At 36.6% G+C, this 26,143-nt stretch overlaps 1 protein-coding gene across 2 annotated transcripts; it reads right to left on the minus strand.

Annotated features, from left to right (window-relative positions):
- Window positions 1-303: 303 nt before the first annotated feature.
- On the minus strand, window positions 304-21,823 carry LOC306875916 (NGFI-A-binding protein 1-like). 2 transcript variants are annotated; one of them, XM_079426729.1, is made up of 8 exons: window positions 21,510-21,823; window positions 16,404-17,209; window positions 15,765-15,898; window positions 13,860-13,911; window positions 9,118-9,237; window positions 7,222-7,390; window positions 4,621-4,761; window positions 304-3,154 (listed from the first exon to the last, which is right to left on the minus strand). In XM_079426729.1, exons 2-8 carry the CDS (start codon window positions 17,205-17,207, stop codon window positions 3,072-3,074), a joined length of 1,503 nt encoding a protein of 500 aa, XP_079282855.1. In that variant the 5' UTR covers window positions 17,208-17,209; window positions 21,510-21,823; the 3' UTR covers window positions 304-3,071. The 2 variants fall into 2 exon arrangements, with proteins under 2 accessions (XP_079282855.1, XP_079282856.1); XM_079426730.1 differs by lacking the exon at window positions 9,118-9,237 and having other exon boundaries at window positions 309-3,154.
- Between the last annotated feature and the right edge of the window lie 4,320 nt (window positions 21,824-26,143).

Raw genomic sequence — 26,143 nt, forward strand, 5'->3', positions numbered from 1 at the left:
TTATGATAAAGATTGAAATAGTGCAGTAATGAAGCCCTGTTTTCAAGTCAAGTAATTTGAGAATGTTTTTAAACTATTTACATGACTATTGATCAGGCGGGGAGACATCCTTGTTTATATTAGCATTTTGTTTTCATGCATAGAATATTATCAGAATAAATCAGGAATTATAGCCTATTCTTCAAGATGACAAGGAGGCCAAAAAGTCTAGCTCTGAAAATTCAGTGTTTATATGTTAAATCACTTGATGTCCAGTATAAAATCTAAGTCCTGAAACAAAGCATGAGAAATGAAAAGTACTTCACAATCAGATGTCAAAAAAATAGAGTTTAATGTTCATGTGCTGTATAACAAATTAAATATATTAGTGTTTACAAAACAATATTTGCAGGACTACCGTATGCATATCCTAATGTACTCTCTACTCAAAAGTGATGAGAACAAGTTCTACTGACAACACAGTTTCATCCCACAGTCCAAGATGCATAAGTATATTATACAAAGCAAGTACAAAGATTAGAGAAAGACTGATCATTTCTGTGAGTGGTTAAAGACAGTAACAAGCAAGGAACAAAGGTAGGCGTCTAGATATGTCTTGCTATATAGGTCATTGGTAACGATGTAATCAGTAAGGTCCAATCAGATTTTTTCTTCATCAAACTGTTCCAGTGCTCTTAGAGAGCTTGATATTGCCAAGGATTTAAGTCTCAGATGTTCATACAACTTCTCAAATCTAATTTCCAATTCCTTCTAAAACGAACATCCAAAATAAACTACCACCAGCGAAGACGTGGAATGCTTTAAACTAAGGCAAAAAGTTGAAAATGCAGATAAATATTCACATAACGCTTGTCTTGTAACCCACCGACTTATGGCACGCTCTCATTAAACATAAAATATGTTTAAAATGGCACTTAAATTAAGATTTTGCATACTCAAGATCTCTGAAAATAATCCTAAAAAAATAAAAGCACATTATCTCCACATATTCCCTCGAAATACTGAAGTGTATGATCAGGACATTAAAAATCGGTCTCTTCGTACCGATATAGAGAGGTATTTGTCTTTGACACAAATACAGATTATAAAACAGCTTGACCGGTACATTACAGACATGTAACTGTGGAAAACCTGATTATCTTGTGCCTACTTTACCTCACGTGATACTCTAAAACTACATAAAGAGTGTGACTGGATGAGTTCACGGGTACAAGTCCTATAAAAACATGTATCACCATTGAGAAACACGAGAAATGTTGAGCAGTAGGATGCAAATACGAGAATCAAACACTAGTGCATATCAGTTTCACATACATTTGCACGTTAGCTGAATCTAAGACTATGTCTACACTACGAAACAGAGTAGAAATACTGTACAGTGAATGTCCTCTGAGGTTGGGACACCTAGACACGTTCACTGAGATAAGTGACAACAGCTACCCGGTATTGCTCTACGACTAAATATTCAGAAATACAAATACGTTACGTGATTATGATAAAGACTGGAATGGTGCAGTAATGACGCCCTGTTTACAAGTCCAGTCAGTTGAGAATGTCTTTAAAATATTTACATGACTATTGATCAGGCGGGGAGACATGCTTCTCTGTATTAGCATTTTGTCGGTATGTAAAGAGTATGATTAAATATATTAATTGTGCTTAGTATCGCAATAATTCAGGCATTACTATTTGTTCAAGATTACAAGGAGGCCAAACGTTTGGCTCTGAGATTTCAGTGTTTACGTTTACAGAAAACGTGTATCGCAGTTTTCCCTCTGTTACGCAACTAAATTCAGCCATAGCACCATAGTAGAGACTTTTAAATTCAGATTCGTTAGCACTGCTATTAGAAACCCTGACAGAGGAGAAGACGACTTCAAGACCCCATGAGATCAAAATTAGAGTTTTTAGTCCCTACGTGTCATCTCTACGCTAGTGTACTAGTGACAAAATTCACTTTCACAGATTTAAAAACCAAGTTTCTTTCTCTTCTGGGACAGAAGATTACCGCTGCACAATATTGGGGAAAAAAAGCTGACATTGCGATATTTTGTTTTTCTGTTGAACAACTTGAAAAATTTGGGTAGACGCTACAAAAACAAACTGAAACATCTTTCAGTAATCATAAAGTGAGCAGAGTTCACTATTGTGATTATTATTAAATAAAACTTAAAATAAGAAATGTTACGATAATACGAATGTACTATAAAATAGAGTATTTAATCAAATAAAAATACCTTAAATATATTGTAGAATTACAACACTAATATTCACGTCTTAATTTCTTCATTTTTGCTTAAATTTACATTTACTTGTGCAAATGAATAGTGACAAGCTTCACTCTGAAACATCAGCCTTGTTGATTTGATGCATTTAGCCATGTCGCAATATCTAATATTTTGATACATTGTGCAGCCCTAATATTTTTGTTGATTATTGCTCCTGCTAACAATACCACCAGCTATCAAATAGCAATAGCAAATCACTGTTTATGGTGTAAATAAAGCCTACTGGCTCTTTAAAAAAAAGAGGTGTCAATTGATAATAGGAAATATTCAATACTGGAAATGAAAGTGATTGTATGGGGTCTTTAAAGAGAAACGCAATCTAGGAGGCTCACTTAAATAGGCGACAACAACAGCTGCTTACTAACAACTTTAAAAACACTGTGTCCCTCCGTTTCAGTGATATTTTACATGCATTCATATATACATACAACACATACTGTATTTAAATAACATTTAACCGTTTTCAAACAGACATTTTCTATGTATGTACAAATAGCGGACTTTGTGGTCCACACCGATAGGAGAGCATAAAAACAAGTGATGAGAGCTAGTGAGAATTAAACGAGTACAGTCAGTGACAGCACAAACAGTGTGAATCTACTCAGGAGAATGGAAATAAGGGCTCTAGGTGCTTTGGCAAAAACAAAAATGGCGAGGAACTAAAATAAACTCTATTTTGAGGCAACATTGGTTGTTAAGGCTCTACTGTAGTTGTGCTTGTTTAGTATTCACTGACAGACGACGTGTATTGTTGTAGGTTTGAAACGAAAGCATTCGGGACTGCTATCTGGAATCCTCCGGTTCGGATTTGATGGTCTTCTTCTCAGAGAGGTTGAGGGCACGTGAAGATGGGTCTCCTCCATTTTCTGGAAAAAAAGAAAAAGATTACAGAAACCCTTTATGCCATTTATGATAAATTGCTTGCAAGGTTCCTCATTTGCAAGTTGCTTTGGATAAAAGTATCTGCTAAATGAATAAATGTAAATGTTAAGTTGGCAATATTTTATGGATCATTCCTGTTATGCTTGATAATTTATGTCTAAATATAATGGTTAAAAATACCTCACAATGTTAAAGATCAAATCATGTTAGTTAGAATTTCACAGTTAAGTGAAGATAGAACATATGGTGAAATTAAATTATTTCATTACTTTATGAATTTAATGATCAGATGTTGTCATTTTGCCATGTCTCCATAAGTTATTAAAGTGGAAAAACTGACAATTTATTAAAAATAAAATACATTAATAATAATAATAATCACTGGTCATTATAATTTTTGCCATATCCCCATGTGCTTCTAAAATGGAAAAAGTGTTAATTTATTGTTATTAAAAATAAATAAATAGTAATAATAATATATTTTATTTACTCATTGTTATTACAGGCATTTCTTCACTTTTTACTTTCTGTAATTAAAATGTTTAAAGCAAAAAATAACAACATTAAAAAATAAAACTGTGAACTAGCCATTCAATTCCTACCTATGTTAAATTTAGTTAAGTTTGTAAATATTCAAATTATAATTAAAATTAAGTGTCTTGATCTAAGCATATATCTGAATGTCTGATATACCCTTTTATAGACACTCTTCTTCATATTATAACACAAGCATACTCAGTTAAAAAGGTATAGCAAGGTATAGAGCTCAAAAGGTATTGCAGGAATGACCCATGTATGAAAAACAGATTTATCTAAGTCAGCCATGGAGCACTAAAGTGTTTATTGTCCTAGGCTGTAAGTGTGTAAGATAATGCAATAAAAGCATCTACTAGACGCTGAGTGCGTGTGGCTCTGTTCCAGGTTGAGATGGTCTACAAAAGGCAGTGTTTTTAACAGTTTACCCATTATAATGTTTCTAAGCTAACAATTTGACATTTAGAAAGATCACAAACATACACAGCACACCCAAATATTGAGTATAATAGCCCATTTTTATAATTAAATAATTTTTCAGTTTTGAATGAATAAATATATTCATAATGGCCATTTCTAAACCAGTCCCTTTGTATTATTATAGACAATTTGTAAATAATATTTTATAAGTATATTAATGGACATTTCTTAAAATGTCAACCTTTATTATTTTGAACTACTTTATATTTTTCAATAATAAATATATACATACAGACTTTTTTCTTATTTTATTCACTATCTAGGAAGGCAAATTTTCACTGAGCTCATTGTAATGCATTATGTGATGCTTCCTTGACTTTCTTAGGTGTATTAGCCTTAGGGTGCTTATGATGCCTTAAATGTTGACTATGTAGGCAGTTCAGTAGGTTTAGTCTTTGTGTGTGTGACTTAAATGCAAATCCCTTTCAACACACACCTGTGGCTGCTGACGTCTTGCTCTCGGCATTAGTGTGATGATGCCTCTTCAACTCATTGGCCAGTTGCTTTCCGAGAGGCGTATCTCCATCTGATATGCTCGTCCTCTGGCTGGTCACCCTCAGATTCAGCGGCCTCTCTCCTGTAGAGATGAAATAAAACAAAGCTTTCAATTTAACTCATGTTCTCTTTTCACCTCGCATCTGTATTCACGATCGGCGGTTAACAAAACACAAGGCTGCATCATTATGTCCATTACCGAGTCCAAGCTAATGCTACGAGACAAGCATTCCGCCTACCAGAAACACTCAGCACAATACTCTCACTCGCGCATGCAACTGAGCTTCATTTGAAACAAATGCACCTTTTTCTTCGACTAAGCCAGCCAACGCACACGCCGTAATAGCCCGAGGACAGTGAATGCGGCTTGAAGCACGTTGATCGTGAGTTGCACTGAGCACATACACCTTCACACAGCACATTAACCTCCTCTGTCCCTGGCTGGCTGATCTCATTTGTGTCTATTGACAGCTTCAGTGCAGCATAATGACTAATGTCTATCATTTTTAACTTAACACAATGCCCTTAAATTACCAGCAGCAGTTCAGGGGACACGTCTCTGCCACCCACTCCTCACAATACCTCATTTCAAATCATAGAAGGTAAAGACCACTGGATTTCAAAGTTGACCAAAATTCAGAGTGAATTTGAATCGGTCAAGTCCTACAGGATGTTGCATTGGAATGACAGGATGAGGAATTCACTAAACTACAAATGAAAGAAAATCAATACAGCTAATAAATTCTGGAAACTGTGCTCGTTCCACCCTGGTAAAAAATAGAAATAAATAAAAATGCATCAAACATTTGTTTTTTTAATAAAAAAAAATACATTTATATGCGATTATTAAATTTGTGTAGTAGGGTAAATGTACCCATTAAGCTCACGTAGCCATTAAGCACACTTTCATTTTTGAGCTAAGATTCTAAAAAGAATTTTTTTTTTTTAAATAATTAAAAAAAAAAAAAAAATATCCTACTTGATGTCTTAAAAATGTATCATGGTTTCCACAAAAATATTAAGCAGCACAACTGTTTTCAGCGCTGATAATAATGAGAAATGTTAATTGAATACCAAATCACCATTTTAGAATGATTTCTAGAAAATGTTTAATTTCATAATATTAATGTTTTTTACTGTATTTTTGATCAATTAGAGCCTTGGTGAGCAAAAGAGACTTCCTTCAAAAGACTTCTTTCCATTTTACAGTCAAACCATATTTACAATCAAATTCTAGAATGAAATTGCTGCTGTGGTTGAGCTGGGGAGATATTCTCAGAGCTTATTGTCATGTACCAACATGAGGGTCAAAATGAACTCCGGACGGGTGGCATTCTAAGGCACAAGATTAGTAGCAGAACGCAGAGCTGTGTTCATATTTCCACCCGACTTCCCCTTCCCCTCTCTGACACCCACCACCCCGCCTCCGCCTGCAGCTGCCAGATGAGCGCCAGAAATGAGAGTGCCAACAAGAAATGAGAAAAAAGAGAGTCTGGAACAGGTGATGCAAGCTACTGAATAATCTCAGAAACAACAACTGAAACGCTTCACTGGTTTTCGGTACGGTTTAATGTGTACAAAAATAATCTGGATGGTCAAGAGTAAAAGACAGTTTGTCTACTTTTCTGATAGTAATAATAATAGGGTTTTTTTTCTGCTTTTTTGGTCTGGGATCATGAAAATGAATTTTGTGACTTCTACATAATGCAATGTGCAGTGTGGTTCTCAACTGGTTTTGCTTTCACATTTCTTGATGTAAAAGGACTTACAAAACTATTTTACTATAAAATTATGTAATATAAAACATAATATATTTATTATATTAATACAATTTTTTTTCCAAAATGAAATAATTTACTTTTATATTCTAATTGTGCAAAACTATTTGTATAATAATATTATAAATGAATATTATTGTACACACAAACATACACACACACAAACACACATATAAATGCAAACATATATAAATTTAATACGTTTATTATATATACAATAATAATGTAAATAATAAATTATAATATATATATATATATATATATAAAAATATAAAATAATATTATAATAAATACCATAATTTGATGTTTGATAATATTATCATTTATTAAGTTGATAAATTAACTTTTTTTATTCTTTATAAATATATGCATAGTTGTTTTTTTTCTTACTATTAAAATCTAGTGTTCTACTGCAATTATCTGACCAGTCTCTAGACAAGAAAATGAAATGGTTATTTTATCAAATTTGTTGAATGTCAATGTAAAAAAAAAAAAAAAAAAAAACAGTTAAACATTACCTTGATCTTAAGTCCACACATTAACTCTGACAGCTCCAAAATATTTGTTTGATTTTTTTTATGCTTGTGAACTCCCTAATTGGACCTCAGTTTAAAATCCCCTGATTTCGTAGACAAGATAAAAAAAAAAATATATATATATATATTGTTCTTGCAATTGCTGCACGGCACATTGCTTTGGATAACAGGCATCCATCACATGATTAAAAAACCCATTATCTCAAATGTTGTAATGCACAAACTCACCCTGCTGGTCAGTGTTTTTGTTGGCGGAGAGCCCGTTGCCGTTCTGCCTGTCTGTGCTGTGTTTGTAGGGCCCTGGTGGAACCCTCCACTCTAGAGCCTGCAGTCTATCCTGCGCTGCGGCGTCATGCAGTATCTCCATCTGCTTGGCCAACAGACGCTCCAGCTGAACCTATAATATGCACAGACAGCAGGGAGTCAGACAGGAGGATGTGTACAGCATCATACGTACAGTGTGACAGAAATGATTTCCAATATTCATCATTCACAACATACCGCAAGTGTAGTGATACAAAACAAAACTAACCATAAACAAACTCCTACAGTTCAAGTATCTGCTGAATATGAAATGGGGTTTACAATTACTGTAAATATATAGTTATGATTGCATTAATGTTTTCTCTGTACATTTCTCTGAATACTATTAAAACCACACTATGTGTGGAGCTTGATTGATTCCAATAGCACCCCTCCTACATGTGCAATGGCATCCTACCTAAAAAGAGCCAAACAAAAACTTCTACTGTTATGTTGTTGGCTTTTTACACAGGAAGATGCTATTCACAGTTACAAAATGACACGTTTCCACTTCACAACACAAAAGCAGCATAATTAACTGATGTTTCTGAGAGAATGCATTGTCAATTTATCTATTAAAAAAACAGAACAATTAAAGAGAAAAGACAGCCCAGAATAGGTTTTAAATGCTCAGAGGTTGCTCTAAGAGACATAATGGAGAGAAGTATTAACTTTGTCTTAGATATGAAAGACATAAAAAGACACAAATGAGATGAATGTTGACAAAAAGTAAGGAAAGTAGACGAAAATGAACACTTCTAGCAATGTAAGCATCATTGAATGCTAAAATGTGTAAAAAAAAATCTATTATTTTACAGTCATTTTTCTCTCTAAGGCCAAGTACTGTCATAACGGCGTTAAAATTTGAAGAACCAAACATATTTGCATGATTTTATCTTTGAATAATATTGCATATTTTTGGTTAGTATTAAAATCTTAAATCATTAATTGCATATGTTAACAAATCTGAGCACATTAAGAAAAATCTGAGAATCTTGAAACTTAAAAGTTTCCATTTCATGTCACTGGTTCTCAACCAGGGGCCGGGGCCCACTATTGGGCCTCAACTAAATTAATATATTAACGTAATCATGATTCAAGGCTAAAAAAAAAAAAAAAAAAAAAAAAAAAAAACATTAGCTATTACATTGTTATACTGAGTATGTTTTACATTTGTAGTATTATAGTTTATATAAATATATTTATATTTAATTTATTTAATTAAATAATTTATCATATATATTTTTGGATTTATTTATTTTAGTGGGTTTATTTATTATAATTTGTATAAATATATTTTTATTTAATTTATATCATTTATTTACATAATTGATAATTTTATATTATATTTTTGGGTTTATTTATTTTATTACAACAGAATTACCAGGGGTTACATATCTGGTTAGATAAAAGGGCCTAGATATTGGCTTGGACAAAGAGCTTACTTGGACTCACAAAAACAACTGAGATATTTAAGATATTTGTCATTTTTTCTATAGAACAACGATCAGCAAAAGCACTGAGAATATCAGTACTTCCTTACAGAAATCTTTTTGATCAGTTTCTTCAGTTCATCAGGACATCTCTTACACAAATATCCAACCATTAATTGTTCCTACATTAGACCAGTCGACCAAAAAGTAGGTCATGGTCAGGAGGACAGGTGAAGCTCTTGTAGCTACTGACCCAAAAACCTGCATGATAGGATACCAGAGCGAGACGTGTGTTGGTAGACAGACATGAAGACGGAGTCAGCGAGGCGCCTGAGAGCATTCCTCTCCCACACACAAATAAACACACTGTCATAATGCAGTCAGTCACCTGGATATTCCGCCCAACCGTCTCCTCCCCTTTAGATCTGGCGTGGGCTAGCTGCTCCTTAAGGGTCTCCTGGCGCATGTGAATGGCCTGCAGCGCCTCCTGGAGGTCAAAACAGCCCTCCTGCAGATCGATACACATTCATTTGATATTCCCTTCCAGAGGCAGTCAATTTCAAAATGAAGTTTGCCATTTCTGCAAAATAATGACTTTCAAACTGGTCTCCCTCCATCCGTGCCTTCTTTCAGCAGGACAAACAAACAGTCCTGCCCAAATTTATGCCATTGAATGTTGCCTAATTCTGCTCAAATAAACAGAATAATCTTATTGTAGACTTTTTTTGAAGAATCAACCCACTGACTCATAGTTTCGTCCACATGTTAAGCTGGCAAGCGAGTATTTAACACCACAAAAATGAAGCAATCATCAAAAACTCCACAAACACTAAGCTACAATTATCCAAACAGGCGACAAATTGTGAAAAAGCCCTATACACACTGTGAAGGTGAAAGGCAAGTCTTCAGGCCATGAAGATGATCTTGTTGTGACTGAAACATTTGCCGTTCCCCTATTAAAGCTGTGGGTTTTCTATTTCACACTTGCTTTTCTCACTTGTCTTAATGCAGCTTTATTGTGTGCAGGCCTTTTTTGCAAAGTAACACCAAAAAAATGACACCTCATATCACAAGACGATATATGACTCCTATATATGATATATACCTCCAGTAAGTCCACAAACTATAGCTATGTTTCCATCACTGTGCATTTTGAAGTATTGCATCAGAAACGAGAGATGGAAACGCAAAATTTTCGAATAAAATTCCTTAATTCGCAAAAAAGTTTTTACGCTCGCTTGAACTGCAAAAAGGGTTAATGCGAATAATGAGAGATGGAAACACATTTGCCGAGAAAATTCCTCCATGCGCATCAAAAAAAGTCATGTGACTGCGCTATGGGATGGCAAAACCTGACTAACCAGCAGACCGATATTGTTCCACAGCATCTGAAATGTTGTTATGGTCATTTTGAAATGCCAAAGTCTGTCAAAGTATTTCTGTATAATTGCATCCCAGAACTGTTACACGACTGCATTTCCAAACAGCAAGCATCCACCTCCGAAAGCAATTTATTTTGTTTCGTCTGCTTGCTCCTAGGCGCAAGTAATTTATTATATATGAAAATGATTATATTCAATGGCTTCTCCTACTTTTCTTAGTGATATATACTGCCAGTTTTCCAGGAAGTGACGGTTTTGTTCTCTTTGACTCGTTGGATGGAAACAGTGCTTATTTGCAAATGTTTTATGTGATATTTCAATTTTGCTCAAGTTAAATTTGCAATATGAAATCGACTTTTCACTGGAGGCCCATTGGGTTGGTGTGACATGTGAAGAAGACCTGAACAATTCCAGGACAAGATGTTAATCTCAACCACTTCACAGAGCGAAGCCGCTAATTTTACACTAAATAAAGCTTCATTCCTCTTGAGCGAAAAGGTCAGATACTTAATAAAATGTCATCCCACTTAAGAATCCCCACAGGATGAGTTTCAACCTGACGGGCAGATGAACAAACTGTACTGCTACGTCTAAATTACTACACGAAGGATGAGCTTGAAAACTTCCAATGTTTGCATGGGTTGCCATGGGTGCAAACTACCACAGACATTCCTGTCTTTTCTCTACTAGTTGGGTGTTTGAGGCAGAGAGGTAACTGCTAATAACAGCTCTGACGCAAATTTGCCAACACTCACGCAGTAACAATGAAATCTTCGAGCCACTCCTGTGAGTGATGGCTTTTCTCTTTCTTGACGTGGAGGCTGGTCTTCTAGAGCGCAGAGACAAAGGTGTGCACGTACATCTGCATGTATACACATGTGTCTTCAGACTCGGCCCCTTTTCACTTTGTGGTATCTGCGCAAATGCATGGGCGTGGGTGATTCCGAGTGCGCCCACGTTATGATGTCACTTCTACCTCAAGAATACGGGTGGGCGCGCAACTGATCTCATTTGGACCTTGTCTGGGTGCATGTGGGCGGGCGGCTTATTCTCACTGGTGTGGATGGGAGTGTAATGTGGGCAGAGTCGAGGCCAGACAGGGACAGCGAGAGGGGGAGGGGAAGTTTATGCTTTTTTTTTCTCCAGTTCAGACACACATGCTATTAACTGTCACACGCTTTGAAATGCTTAAACATGGAAAATCCATTCTAGAGTGAGTTGGGTACAAGTTAACTGCATCAAAAATACAAAAAACAATGTAATAAGCATGAAACAGCAAAACACTAACTTGACAAGAAGTTTCAGTGGTATAGACAAAAGTTCAGCTTGCTTTGTGCACAAGTTATTTTTGCAAAAAATGTGGTGGGGTAGCTTGACCAACTGTTAAACTACTAAAATAATATGACAAAATATACCCTCTCTTTTAAATGTAGCAGGAAAGTCAGAATGAGTGAATCGGTTTGTTTGGTTCAAAAATGATTCACCAATTCAAGTAGCTTGAAAAAAAACAAACAAAAAAAAACGATATGTTGGTAAAAATGTGACAAAATATACTTCTTTCTTAAACGTAGCAAGAAATTCAGATTCAGTTTAGTGAATCAGTTTGTTAGTGCAAAAAATGATTCACTGATTTAAGTTTGACCAAACGGTACATTGTTTAAAATTGCAACAAAATATTAAAAAAAGCAGAGAAAGTCAGATTCAGTTTAGCAAATCTGTTTGTTCATATAAATATAAAAATTATTCACCAATTCAAGTAGTTTGACCAAATGGTACACTGCTAAAAAAAGAATTATGGCAACTTTAATCAGCATGACATGAGGCATCACATTTATACCCAAACAGAATTAATTTACATGGAACAAAAAAATAATTAAAAAATTGTAGCTAGAACCTGCTTAAATGATCTGGATTTGCTGAATAGAAAGTGCTGTTTGCGTGCCGTGTCACTGCTTGTTGAAATCGCAGATGTCTTTTTTTTTCAAACAATAGGCGAGTTATTCACTCCTTTATTGTATGTTGCTTCACATAAAATATCTATTGCAAAAGACTGTTGATAAATATGCTTATAGTACATTCTCAACATGATTTCTGCTGAGTGCAGTGCCTGTGCAGTTCACTAAATATGGCTGCCAAAATAAATATGCACCATTTACGCATCACAGATGCACTTTCCCTTAAAGAATGTTAACATCCTTTATACATTTTTTTCATAGTGCAATTTTTCATTGCTTGTTTTAACTACAAATTAGGGTGTTTTCTATATTTTCTTTTGTTGTATTTAGTGCAAAAATATAAGTTTAATTCTGCAACCCAAACTGAGATCTTCATTGTTTTTGTGTTAGATAAATTTGGCTTTGATTACAAAAAACATACTTTTTTATTAGCTTCTTGTGTCATTGACTAGACTAACTAAACTACCGTTTGGGATCAGTTGTTTTTTTCACTTTCTATGCATCAAAGAATTCGGAAAAAAAAATGTATCACAGTTTCCACAAAATGATTACGAATCACAACTGTTTAATGTTGTTAATAGGTAGATAAAGTTGTGATGACTGTAATTTGAAATTAGACGTGAAAATATATATTTATATTATTTTATTTATTTATTTTTAAGGGTATGTTCCTGTATACATATAAACATTTTGTATTTATTCATTTAATAATTAATTAAATATTATTTTATATGTACTTTAATAGCTTATTTAGGGTTTTTTTAATGATAAATGTTGGGGTTGGAAAATTGTATTCTGTAAAGGTATATAGTATTATATTCTGTATTGTTCATGGGGGCTCTAAAACAAAATTAGTTGAAAAAGACTTTCAAAATCATAAAAAAAAAATCTTACTGACCCCAAACTTATGAACAGTGGTGTACAAGCTACAGTTTTGAAGTATAGCTTCTCTAGTGCTGGTGTTCATTCACATGACTAGTGTGGGAACATGACGTAAAAGTGAGGTAAAATGATTATTAAGTGAGTAACAATGCAAATTAGGGGGAAAAGGAAGGCACCTGGTTATTTGTCGCTGTCTGATAATGATAAAGGACTCATTTCTCCTTTGATGTAGAGTGGGTAGAAACCACTGATTTTCCGAAGTGGTCACATGTCTCTGCCCGTTCGCAGAGTGAAACCAGGGCAGAGGTTAAGCGGGCAAACACCTGCTCTTCTTCAGACACCAACCCAGCCCATAAGCATTGATGTGGGATGTTAGAAGTTTCCAGTAGATCTAACGACTGGACAATGATCAAATGTGTCACTAGAGAGCCATGAATGGACAGCTGCCATAGAGCACAAAGGCCTCTTCAAGTAACCACATCAATAAGATCACTATGTGTGCAGCTAAGCATAGGGCAGACTGGTCACGGATATGTAGGTTATGGAAAAATAATGACCGTGGGCCGGCTAAATATGGATTTAAGGTGTGATCGAGGGAGTGGGCTTGCGAACATTAGTCCTTTGTAACTTCTCCAGCCTGAACTTTGACCTTTCCCCTACACCGTGACATGCAATCCTGATGGAGCTACTCCGCATGCTCCTGCAAAGCCCTCCCACACAGTTCAGTATGCTGACAGGCAGCTATGCAAACAAAAAGCCACTGGACCCACCCAGTGTCAATCCTGCCTCCTACAACAGTTAATATATCGGTGTTAGCGCCGTAGCGCACATTTATAACAAAATGACTTGAGAAATTGTGATGAAGGCTTCAGACAGATTATTTGAAGAAATCATGAAGCAATTTTACTCACCTCAGTTTTAATTCTCTTGGGCGATGGCTCATCTCTGTCACCGCATCGAGATCTGTAGTAAAGAAAATTAAATGTTCAGCCCTGAATAAGCTGGGTAAAACCACTAGCAATTATACATTCTTTTACAAAAAAAATACATTCTGACCACATATATATTTAACAAATAATTATTTATTAATTCATCAAGCTTTCAAAAGTCGGGGTCAATAAGATTATTATTTTTTTTTTAAAGAAATTAATACTTTTCCAGCCAGGATGCTTTAAATAGACAAAAAGTGAATATATTTATAATGATAAAGTTTTCTATTGCAAATAAATGCTGTTATTTTGAAGGTTTCAATTCATCAAATAAACCTGAAAAAACGTATCATGGTTTCCACCAAAATATTAAGCAACACAGCTGTTTTCAACATTTATTATATTAAGAGAATCAAATCAGCATATTAAAATAATTTCTGAGGAATCACTGAAGACTGGAGTAATGGCCGCTGAAAATTCAGCTTTACAATCACAGAAACAAATGACATTTTAAAATGCATTAAAATAGGAAACAGTCATTTTAAATTGAAATAATATTTCACACTGATACTGTTTTGCTATATATTTGATTCAAATAAATTCAACCTTGGTGAGCATAATAGACTTAAATATATTTTGAATATGTAAGGGGAGGCAATTAGATTTTGTTTGTCTATCCCTAGGAGAAAAGAGTCTACCATTGTGGAAATGCTATTACAATTACTTACCCCAAAATGTTGATATTTTTATTTAAAATTTTCAAATTCGAATTTGGACCCCCCCCCCCCCAATAATAAATTATGCTCATTAAAATATTTGGAAATGCTTTATCTTCTGCATGGACCCCCTTCAATAGTTTCATAGACCCCTACTTGAAAACCCTGCCCTTAAAGTACTTTTATTTGCTTTAGTAATACTAGCTTTTCACCTGCAACCCAATTTAGGAGTGCCCTTGGCAAATTTCATTATGACGTAAGAAGCATTGTAAGAAAACTTGGCCTAGATAACTTTCGCAATACCCAGTCCATGACCGTGATGCAATCTTTCAAGTTTTGAATGAGTGACTGCAATTATGTAACGCCAAAGGGAGTTTTCCATCCACTGACACGCAAGCCTGGCAATCCAGGAAACACCTGCACGGTCTCTTTGGATGGCAGGTTTTGAGTGTCTGATAAGGCCTGTGTGCCTTTAGATGCAAAGGAGTGGGAGTGTTCTCATCTCTCCGTAGACCTCAGTGCAGCACTTCACACCGCAATACAAATGCCACGCACAAAGCTGACTTTGATATCTCGGCTCGGCTCTAAGCAGACTACCAGAGAGCAGATCCTGAGCTGCTCACAATGCATTAGCATGAGCTATCTCTTTCTTGGCTTAAAAGCTAAACATCATGAATGATTACTCTAGTCACTTACGGGGTGTAAAAAGTGATGCATGCAGAGAATTTAAATCCATTAAAGCAAACAAACAACTCCCCTACATTGTGCGTTCTTCATACTAACGAGGTGGAATCTGCAGGATGTTTTGTGTTTATCAGGAATGTATGCACTGATTTAGGGGGGAAATCTTCAGAATTTTATGATTTAAACAAATGATCAAATGTTTTAAAAAGAGATATTAAGGGCCTACATATGTGGAAATGGTCTGACAAATGGACAATCCTGCCCTAAATGCTTTTGGTTACCCCAACTACTCAAAAAGAGAAATGTTTTTATACTGTTACAGAGACACAGTGTTAACACTTTTTAGGGAAATTTGTCTGTGCATAATGAACTGGGATATGAGAATTTATTTTAAAACTGAAAAATTGCATGTTTCAGTTTTAACCAAAGGTCCAAAAATAGTTAACCATGGTGTTTCATGTTTGGGAAATGACCTCAAAGTTCTTACTTGCTGGTTCTGTAGGTGTATTTGTAGGTGACCTCTCGGGAGACCTGACGGGCCAGTCCGAAAAGCTCATCTCTGCGAGTCATCAATGCCACCTCCTTCATACAAAGCTGTGCCGCAGCCTCATTCACCGTCAGCTATGTAGAAACGAAGGAGATTTTTATTATTATTTTGATAATAAATTATACATATTGTTATGTGCAAAGAATTAAACCAGTCCCACAAGCAAACAACACCCCTGCATTATATTTCTGGTGCAGCCAATTAACCGATGAAGCACTTCTTGAATCATTTCTTACTGGAAGTACAGCTACCCTGTTGAAAAAAAACACATATGATGGTTAGGTGTGTTTTGAAGCTTGGCAGCTGGTTTGAGCTGGTTTAAGATGGTCTTGAGCTGGTTATAAGCGGTTTAAGAGTTGATTTAAGCTGGTCATGTGCTGGTTCTAAAATGGTCCTAAGCAACTAGCTCCTGCTCAGGACCAGCTCATAACCAGCTCAGAAGCAGCTTAAACCAGCTGCCATGCTTCAAAGCATACCTACCCAGCATTTTCTGTTTTTTTCAACAGGGTTTGCATGGAAGTGCATGATATATTTAAACCCCAAAAGCAGCCAAAGATGCAAAAGCGCCATAAAATGCACCTCGTGCAGAGTCAGATGCTTCCCATCCTTCCGTTTGGAGTCGAATCTCCCATATATGGCGCTATACTTGCGAATTTCCTCTTCCCTGTGAGGATCCTCATCATTCATATCGAAGATGTGGCTGATCATCTTGGCAAGCTTCTTATTTCCCTTCAACAGTTCTTTAACCTCTCCGGGGTCACTCTTGGGCAAAGTCTGAGCGATTCTTTCCACGCACTCCGTCACGGACTGAACAGCAGCCGCGTCTAGTGCCTCTAGGCCATCCCGAGGAGAAGACGGAGAGCCCAGGTCTGCCGGGGACAGACTGTGCTCGCTCTCCGTGCCGTGACCGGCCCAAAAACGTGGCTCACTGCCACTCTGGAGGGGTGAAACAGTGGCAGAAGAGTTCCCGTTGCCCGATTCTCCTTTTCCGGGATCCACGCAAGCAGCTGCCAAACACTTGGGCACTTTGACTTGGGTGTCTCCACGGGCACCATTCCCAGGCAACAATGTGGGCGACCCTTCGGGCAGCTTGTAGACGGGAATGCTGCAGACGGGAAGGGACGTGAGGGGCTGATTGAACAGGGCAGGGTTTGTGACCCAATCGCGCAGAGATTTCTGTAGGCGTCTGACGTGCAGCGGCTTGCTGGCCATGCCTACGAGCGCCATGATCTCGAGAAACTCGTCCTCGCCAGCCTCACAGAGCTGCTGAACGTCGTCGCCACCCTGCTGAATGAAGGCGTCATAGTAGCACAGCAGGTTGGCCCTCTGAAGGATGCGGTAGAGCTGCAACTCCCCAAGGGTTCTGGGTAAAGTCGCTGCCATACCTGAACAAAGGAAGGAACAAAGTAAGCAATTACAGGAAACAAAGCAAAAGTGCTCGAAGGAGAGGACACTGGTTGCCACAGCAGGGGGAAGAAGAGAAATGTGTGGCTGGATCCAAGAGTGGCGACTATAAGAGAGCGCCTGTCAGGCTCCTGGGCTGCTGGGAGAGTCACATACCACACTCCACCTCTGCAACACGCGTAGGTGGGCTCTCTCAGCACAGGCCTCATTTGTTTCTGCCGGGATCTGGCTTCTACAGCTGCCACTGTCAGGATCTAAATCCACAGCAGCCCAGATAAAAGCAAGATTGGCTGCAGGGGAGGGAGGTGGGGTAATGAAGCCGTGTGGGAGTGGGATGGTAGGTGTGCATTCTAAGAAGATAGCGCTCAGCATTTCACTTTAATTCACCCACTTCTTCCTTAGAAGGATCCAGGGATTATGAATGCATGACAAACATACACGTGCACACACTGCAAACTTTGCCAGAGACTATAATGCATACCACTGTGGTAACCAAGCTCATTTGCTTATTTTAGATGTGTTTTAGAAATTATGTGCAAAACATGACAGTCAGAAATATCTGAGATTTGATGGGGTAATGTATATATTTTGAATCTGCATTTGCAAATCACCACTCATTTGTGGATCGGTGCATATTTATAGTGATGATTTACAAATGCATATACAAATGCACATGAATAATCATTCAAAGCACAATTGTGTACTTATGAATGATATTTTGCATCTTTGAATGATATTATGTGAATGTCAATTAGATTACAGATTTGTGAATCTGGCTATTAATTTGTCACAGTAAAAATGAAAAGATCAAGGCAGAAATTAAAGGTTCCTCAGATCACTGGCAGAACACTGTGGAGAACCTCAAGGAACCTGTGAAATTTACAAAAGGATCTAATAAGTTCCTACAAGAACTCCAAAGACTGTCAATGGTTCCTTCCCCCATCACAGGGGAAAGGCATTGAGAGACACTTAAATTATATATTGAACTTCATTGAGTACACAACATGATAATTGAGGAACATTCAAAATGTTGCCTAGAGGTTCTCCAGAGGGTTCCTCCAGCATGGCAGTCTGAAGATCTCCAAACAAGTCTTTTAATTTTTAAAGTGGTGAATCATATTTTGTGAATAAGAATTAGGTTACTCATTTGTGAAACATATTTGGTGAATATATTCTTTCTGAGTCTATTCTGACCCCTAGAGATATGTCAAGAAACTTTTTTACATTAAAATATACAAACTACCTGTTTTTTTTTTTTTTTGTATCTGCCTATAAAATATTTTCCTCTTACCCTAAATTTCAAAACAAACTTTCACTGACATACACATCTGCATTTGCATTTTTCTCTACCTGCTATTAAGTATAAAGACGGGGTGGTGATGGCGCAGTGGATAAGACACATGCCTTTGGTGTGAGAGACCCCGGTTCGAATCCACTGTGAGAGACCAATGTGTCCCTGAGCAAGACACTTAACCCCTAGTTGCTCCAGAGGCGTGCGACCTCTGACATATATAGCAATTGTAAGTCGCTTTGGATAAAAGCGTCAGCTAAATGAATAAATGTCAATGTAAATAAAGACAGAAACTGCTTTCGGAGACACAACAACAACAAACCTATAACAGCAAAAAACATGTCCAAAAGTTGCAGAACTTTTATGGCATTTCTATACTACACTCATATACTTTAGGATTACGTAAATAAAATGAACAACTTAAAAATAAGAAAGTTAAAAATATATATATATACAAAAAAAAAAAAAAAAAAAATTAAATAACCACTTTTAAAAATGAAAAACAATACCAATGTGAATGCCAGACGTCAATTATTGTTCTTTCAGTGGCAGTAAAAGATGACAGATGCTGCTAAACCATCATGACTGTTAGTGTACTAGAGGTGAGTAAGAACAGTAACACAGTGAGGCTGATAGTGAGTACTGATGAGTGAGTGTATGGAGTCTAATGAGTAAACCCCACTGCACAGCAGAGTGATCCGCCACTCTAATGGATGACTGAGGCCTAGACCCAAGTGAAGGGTGCCTTGTTGAAACCAATTCAGTATCAGCATGGATGGCACTTAGGTAGCAATTTATCCAAAGCTCTCTCTCCCCGCAGCATGCTGGCTTCCTAATGCTGGAGATCTAAGGCCAGGGCTTCACACAACACCGTGAGAGCACTCACATCATGTACTCGTGTTGCCCAACAGCGGCCTCTTATCAATCTAAATGAATAATGGATTCACATCGAGACCTGTCCTAAATAGTGCAATGAAGCTATCGAAAAGGACCTTCTCTTGAAAGGCAACCTATCAGTCCTGCATCAGACTAAATGTTTGTAGAACAGCTGCTCTCCATATAAAAGCCACAAGGGCTGTTTTAGTGAAAGGAACATAAGGCACTACTAGAGGAACACAATCGATTCACTTCATAAGTGGATGACTACACAAGAAAAGGAATAATTTATGAGTAAGAAGTGGAGTATGTCTTAAAGGACTAGTTCATGCAAAAAAGAGAATTCTGTCATCATTTACTCACCCTCATGTTGTTTCAAACCTGTATGACTTACTTTCTACCGTGGAACACCAAAAGAGATGTTTAGAAGAATGTTCCTGCTGCTTTTATCCACACAATGAAACTAAACCAACTTCAAGAACTTTTGCTCTGGTCTGCTATTATATGAGTTCAGATGATTCAGAATAATATATTGGTCACCCTCTGGTCACCATTCACTTTCACTTTATAGAAAACAGCAGCAACATTCTCATACCCTATATACACTTCTTTTATGCTCCATAGAAGAGAGAAAATTGAATGAAACGAGAATGAACATTTCTATTTTTGAGTCAACTATTCTGCTAATAAAAATTGGTGTGTGATTAATTACAAATATTACAAAATGTAAAATAACTTGCCACAATGTCTCATAGATATAAATGTCCTCAACATCACCTTTCAACTGCTTCTTTAAGAGGACCATCAACTCAAGTTCAACTTACTTCTCAAAAGATGGGTGCAAACACACTCATTTAGGTGGCAGTGCCTTTAACCCAAATTCTGTATGATTCGTCACAGGGTCTTTCGAAAATAACAGGGGAAAATATTGGTGAGGAAAGTAGAGAAGGAGAATAGGCATGATAAAAGTTCACCACTTCGCATTTAATATTAGTAACATCTGAGTCGGTATATCGGGGGCCCAGTGTGTACAATTAAGTGGTAAACAATGAGTCATAAATTCACAGGACACAAGCAACATTTCAAAACAAAAATTCCCACTACCTCATTCCAATTTATTATTCAAATGATAAACCAAATATGAGGCATCACTAACTATTACTAATGTTTATGGGAACAATAATAAACCATCTCTGGCGGAACAGCATTATATTATTATTAGGACGCAAGAATCAAAGGTAGTTTTATTATAGACACTTATCATATTGTTATTGTTCTGTCATCACAGACCATGGCAGAACTGCTAGAAGGAAATTTGATCAATTTGGCTGTAGAAATAAAGTAAACAGTTTGGAACCATCCATGAAATATGAATAACTATAAATATAACTATAAATAATATGGTTTAAAATCATTTAAAGTCTTTAGAATTGAAAGATACGATATTTGTCCATCTCAGCTGTACATTAAGCAACGGTTTTAATATTAAACATAATATCTGACTAACAATTCAGCATAACAATGTGAAATTTGATATGTGCCATCTGCACCATCCTCTTAACAAATATTTTTTAAGAAAAAAAAAATTGTTTGCCCAGCATTTTAAAATTTCATGGAAATTGTACTTTTCCTACACCATTCATTAAATTTTCACCATCATCTTTAGACCTTTTTTTTTTTTTTGACCAAACCAGTTGTCACAACAATCACAACTAATTTTGGATAGTGCCAGTTATTGCTCAAAAGCAGTTGTATTAGCTACAAAAAATACATTTTTTTTCTTCACCGGGAGTGCTAACGTCATATTCAATATTAGGTTTACAATACTGAAGTATATAATAACAATTACAATAATCTATATAAAAATGTGAGCATCTGGATTGTTGGCCCTGTAATATCTGCATGCAACTATATACAATTTTCATCATCATTATCATACATTACTTTTCTTATCTAAATAGAAACAAATCAATCGCTATAAATATAGATTATTGAACATTTCAAATAATATTTCATATAATATCCTATAGCTAGCTCTTTGTACTCCTTGGGAAAAATATCAGCGTATAAAATTCACACATACAGCTGCATTTGCAAGCGAGACAAAAACGTACCTTTTGGTTTTCTTTCTTTGTCTTTTTCCACCAAAACTCTCCCAAAAGCGCCGTCTGGTTGTATGATTATTAAAGTTCTGAAATATGACGCTCCGTTGAGTTACGCGACGCTTCACCTGACGTCCAGCGAGGTGCCGCGCGTTCGGCGGGTAAGCAACGCGTCCTTCGGCTCTCTGTTATTGAATTAACTCTCGCGCACTCTGTAGTTTGAACTACGGAGGGACTCTCAAACTAGTTGGTTTCCGCTCTCTCCCCTACTGCCAGAATTGGGATATTCCGCGCTTGCTACATTGCTCTCTCACTCCCACGCGCCTGCGTGACGCAGATCCTGGCGTGGGCGGTAGCGGCGCGTGGGAGGCTGCTGCATGGAATACCAAACCTCATATCAGCCGCATGCACCGCCTCATATATATATATATACATGGACATTTATCATGTTTGTTGACCTTACTGAAAACACGCCAGCATACAGCATAACGGTTCGGTGGCCGCCTGTACGCCCACACCGGTGCTATTCTTGCCCCCTCCTCCTCCTCCAGTGCAAATTCACCTGCTGCCTACAGCCTGTCACATACCGAGTCCTTGTGCATTCCAGTGGGCCCCGTTTCACATCTTATTAGTTCTACCTGTTCCATTTATAGAGTTCTGTGCTGATGGCCAATAACAAGACAGGCAATCTCATAAACAACTTAATTACTTTTTACTTTTAAAAACGCACTTTCTGGAGATGAGTTAATTAGCTAGTGAAAGCTTCTGCACTGTTGGATCTTCGGTTTAATTAAAGAGAATACAAAAGAAGAAAAATTTGCACAAAGTACAAAACCACGTAAACCTAGATTTGCATTTCCTGAAGGAAATACCAGAAAGAAGCACACCAGTGTTCAAGTCATTGGCAAGTTTAGGTTTGATGTCACAAAAATTGTATTTAATATAAAATTTCAGATGATGTATAAATCTCAATTTCAAAAAATTGACCCTTTTGACTGGTTTTGTGGTCCAGGGTCACACACACACACACACATGTTGGGTTTCCATGTTTTATGGGGACATCCCATAGGCGCAATGGTTTTTATACTGTACAATCTGTATGTGCTATTGCCCTACACCAACCCTACACCTAAACTTAGCCCTCACAGGAAACATGCTGCATTTTTAGATTTTCAAAAAACTTTATGCTGTATGATTTATAAGCTTGTTTCCTCATGGGGACCAAAAAATGTCCCCACAAGATTAAGATTTACTGGTATTACTATCCTTGTGGGGACATTTGGTCCCCAGGACGTGATAAATACCAGGTGCACACACACACACACACACACACACACACACACACACACAATATATATATATATACTGTATACAGTATATATAATATCGATTTATTCTATATATATATATATATAGATAGATAGATATAGATATAGATAGATATAGATATGACAAAACCATGCATATTTCCAATACAAAATGCATTATAACTATACAAGTTTTCACATTCTGATCTATGTATGCAGATTTTGCTTAAGAGTGTATGACCTTTAACCAAAAAAATAAAAAAGGCATTTAGGGTATTTATCATAATCAGAGCAAATGTAAACACAGTCATTGAGGTTAAATCAAGGCGGTCTAATATGTCAGCGATGTCTGATTCATGAACGAATCATTCTTTTGAGTCTGATTTGTATGATTTTTAAACATTTTTGTAATCAATCAGACTGAATCAGAAAAATCAATTCTCAAGCGTATTGGTTGTAAAATATTGTCAAAATAGAGGGTTTCTCTATGCAGGAAGGGAAGATCAATTACAATTCAATATGCAAATAGAAAGAATAAGAAGATCAATCACAGTTCAGTATGCAAATATTACAATGACGCTGCAGCACATTCTATTAGTCATAAGGAGATTTTCAAACGGTAAAACTGTAATACAATTTTTGGATAAAACACCCAAGGCTAAAATTATCTATCAGTTTATGCTAAATTAATTGCTTGCTTTTTAATACTTATGGTGGGGGATGAGAACAAACCCAAAGCAGAATGTTTAAGCATTATCAATACAGTCATTCTTACTTTTGAACATGCACAGATGTTTGTGCTTTCGTTGAGTGTGGTCCACGAGCAGTGAATACCCGCCGGGAACTATACCCTTCTAAGGGGTTTGTGACTGAGAGACTTTCATTGTTACAGTGACTCAACCAAAACAAACCTCTCCCCTCAGCACATCTCTCTTACTGCTCCTCAGCGTCAAATGTGGAGATTCATTGAGAGATGTGCTTACAGACATGTTTTGGGGGTCTGCAGCAGGAAGAGGAGTGAAAAGGGAGATGCTGGGAGGGGCTGTGGTCCTGTATGCAGCCACTACTCACTCCTCTTTCAGGATATTTACACTCCCACACACAGTGATTCAGCTGGCTCTAATCCTTTCCTTACACACACACATAGACACACATACACACACACACACACACACACACACACACACACTGCTGCTGGATTAGGCTGCATAAGACACCCATGGCCAAAAGACTACAGCAGAGATTCTCCTTCTTCATGTAAAAAAGCATGTGCTTTAGATAAACCGAGGAGAAAGCTGGCTGACAAAACAATTTGAGAATTTTGAGTATTTCGTATCTGGTTATATGTGGGCAGTTGACATGACATGCAATTCTTCTGTCCTCCAAACACAAGGTCGGTCAATTGTTCTATGTTAATCACAGCAAACAAATAAACATCATATGATGTTTTAATTTCTGGAATAGTGAAAGATATCTAGTACATTTTTTTCACCATAGATTCCTTTGGAATGACTCAAATCTCTTGAAAATATTGTTAATCAAGACCCCAACAGGAAGTAAATATGACTCAGAATAGCATACCACTCTTATTTTTGGCATATAAAGATGGCAGAAATAGTAAGAGTAGTCTATTCTGAAATCAGCCAATTTTGGTTAAGATGAGTCAAACCTTTGCTAGTTTACTTCTAATAAGTGCCTCAAATAAAAATCAATGGCAGTTTGATTAGTTCTTCTTAAGTGGTTGTTGCAACAGCTTGGTACCTTATAAGCACAATACGGTTTCCAAGCAGACTGATTAAAAAAATAAATAAAAAAAACTTAGCAACCTTGATTCTCCCACAAGGATTTTTAAAAAGTCTTAAAGAGTTATAAGTCATGAACCAAACCAGTCACCTACATGGTGAATCACAACATATCAAACTTTGATTTGAATCAAAAATGTATTTGAAAATCATACAAAAAGAGAAAAGTACAAGACTGTACACAATGCAAGTGACAATCAAATTAAAGAGAAATGAAAAAAATTAAACCAAAAAATACTGACTATACATTATTCACATTGCTTCATGGAACTGGGCAAGTTACTTTTGCTGCAATTTGTTCATTCTGATTGGTGTTTTTTCCCCCCAGAATCATGGATTATGTACACTCTAAAACATGCTGGGTTAAATACAATCCAGCGCTGGGTAAAATATGGACAAACCCAGCGATTGGGTTGTTTAGACCCAGAGGTTGGGTTAAACATTTGAAACATTGAAAACAACCCAGCATGTGTTCTGTCCAATATTTACCCAGCACCTGGTTGTATTTAACCCAGCATTTTTCAGTGTAGTTTTCATAATGTGGGTTTATTCCCCCATATGGAGAAAATGAATGTTATTTTTTTACTTTCGGAAACCAACTATTGCTCTGTTCTTGAAAACTGCAGCCAAGTCAGCCAATCAGATAAGAGCTTACTAGATCAAGAAAGTGCATTCCAGTTTTGTGTGCAATATCAGACGGTCAGTGAACGGACAGTGGGTGGTCCATGGATGTGCTGTCTGAGGCAGAGACTAGGAAGAAGGAGCGTTTTACCTTATAGTATTAAGTGTATAACATTTCTGTGACACTACTTCCATATTCATTTCTTCAGCCCTGCGGTGTGAGAGAAAGAGAGATTTAATAAGCATTAATGAGCATATAATGCTATAAGTGCAAGATTTAATTATTTGTGTGAAAGCAGTATAGAGCATGTGAGTCAAACTGTAAACAATGTGCTACAATAGAGTAATTCCTTGATATGTGGTTTAAACTGCATTTTTCACATTTTATTATTCAATAAATGCGCATGCATGTCATCATAAACATATTTAAATTCACACAATAATATGTATGTGAATACATACTGTATGTGAATACATAATTTCTTTAATAGACTTATATGTCACAGTTGATATAAATAGCTAAACAACACTTTCAATGTGCTCACTAATAAAGGAGGGTGTGAGGAGAGAAGGGGAGACAAAGAGAGAAAGTGGAGGTTGGGTTGGGTGGGGGGTTGCCAGAAAGGGTGAGAGAGAAAGAGAAAAAAGAAAGAGAGAGAGCAGTACAGTAAAAGTCTTCGAATCTGCCTTGGTATTAGATGCTATTTTTAGGAAGTAGGCCAGCAACAGCTAGCAGCCTGGCGAAGGTGCCATGCATGCTTGATTATATTTTTTTCCTTCTTTTTTTCTCTGACAGATAAAAATGAACTGAGATGATTTTGTGAACTGATAAATGTTACAACACTGTGCCAAAATTCAAATGAAAGATGCCAGGGAAAATATGAGACGTTTCTGTTTTGACAGCTGATTGACAGAT

Source organism: Barbus barbus, assembly GCF_936440315.1.
Source record: "Barbus barbus genome assembly, chromosome: 10".
In the NCBI taxonomy this organism is placed as follows: Eukaryota; Metazoa; Chordata; class Actinopteri; order Cypriniformes; family Cyprinidae; genus Barbus; species Barbus barbus.

Bases quoted from the DNA above. Each gene is read 5' to 3' on its own strand.
- LOC306875916 (XM_079426729.1), bottom strand. From the start codon at position 17,207: ATGGCAGCGACTTTACCCAGAACCCTTGGGGAGTTGCAGCTCTACCGC. The intron at 9,238-13,859 runs GTGAGTAAAATT...ATCGATCTGCAG, and splicing joins CCAAGAGAATTAAAACTGAG to GAGGGCTGTTTTGACCTCCA. The intron at 4,762-7,221 runs GTGAGTTTGTGC...TCATCTCTACAG, and splicing joins CAAAAACACTGACCAGCAGG to GAGAGAGGCCGCTGAATCTG.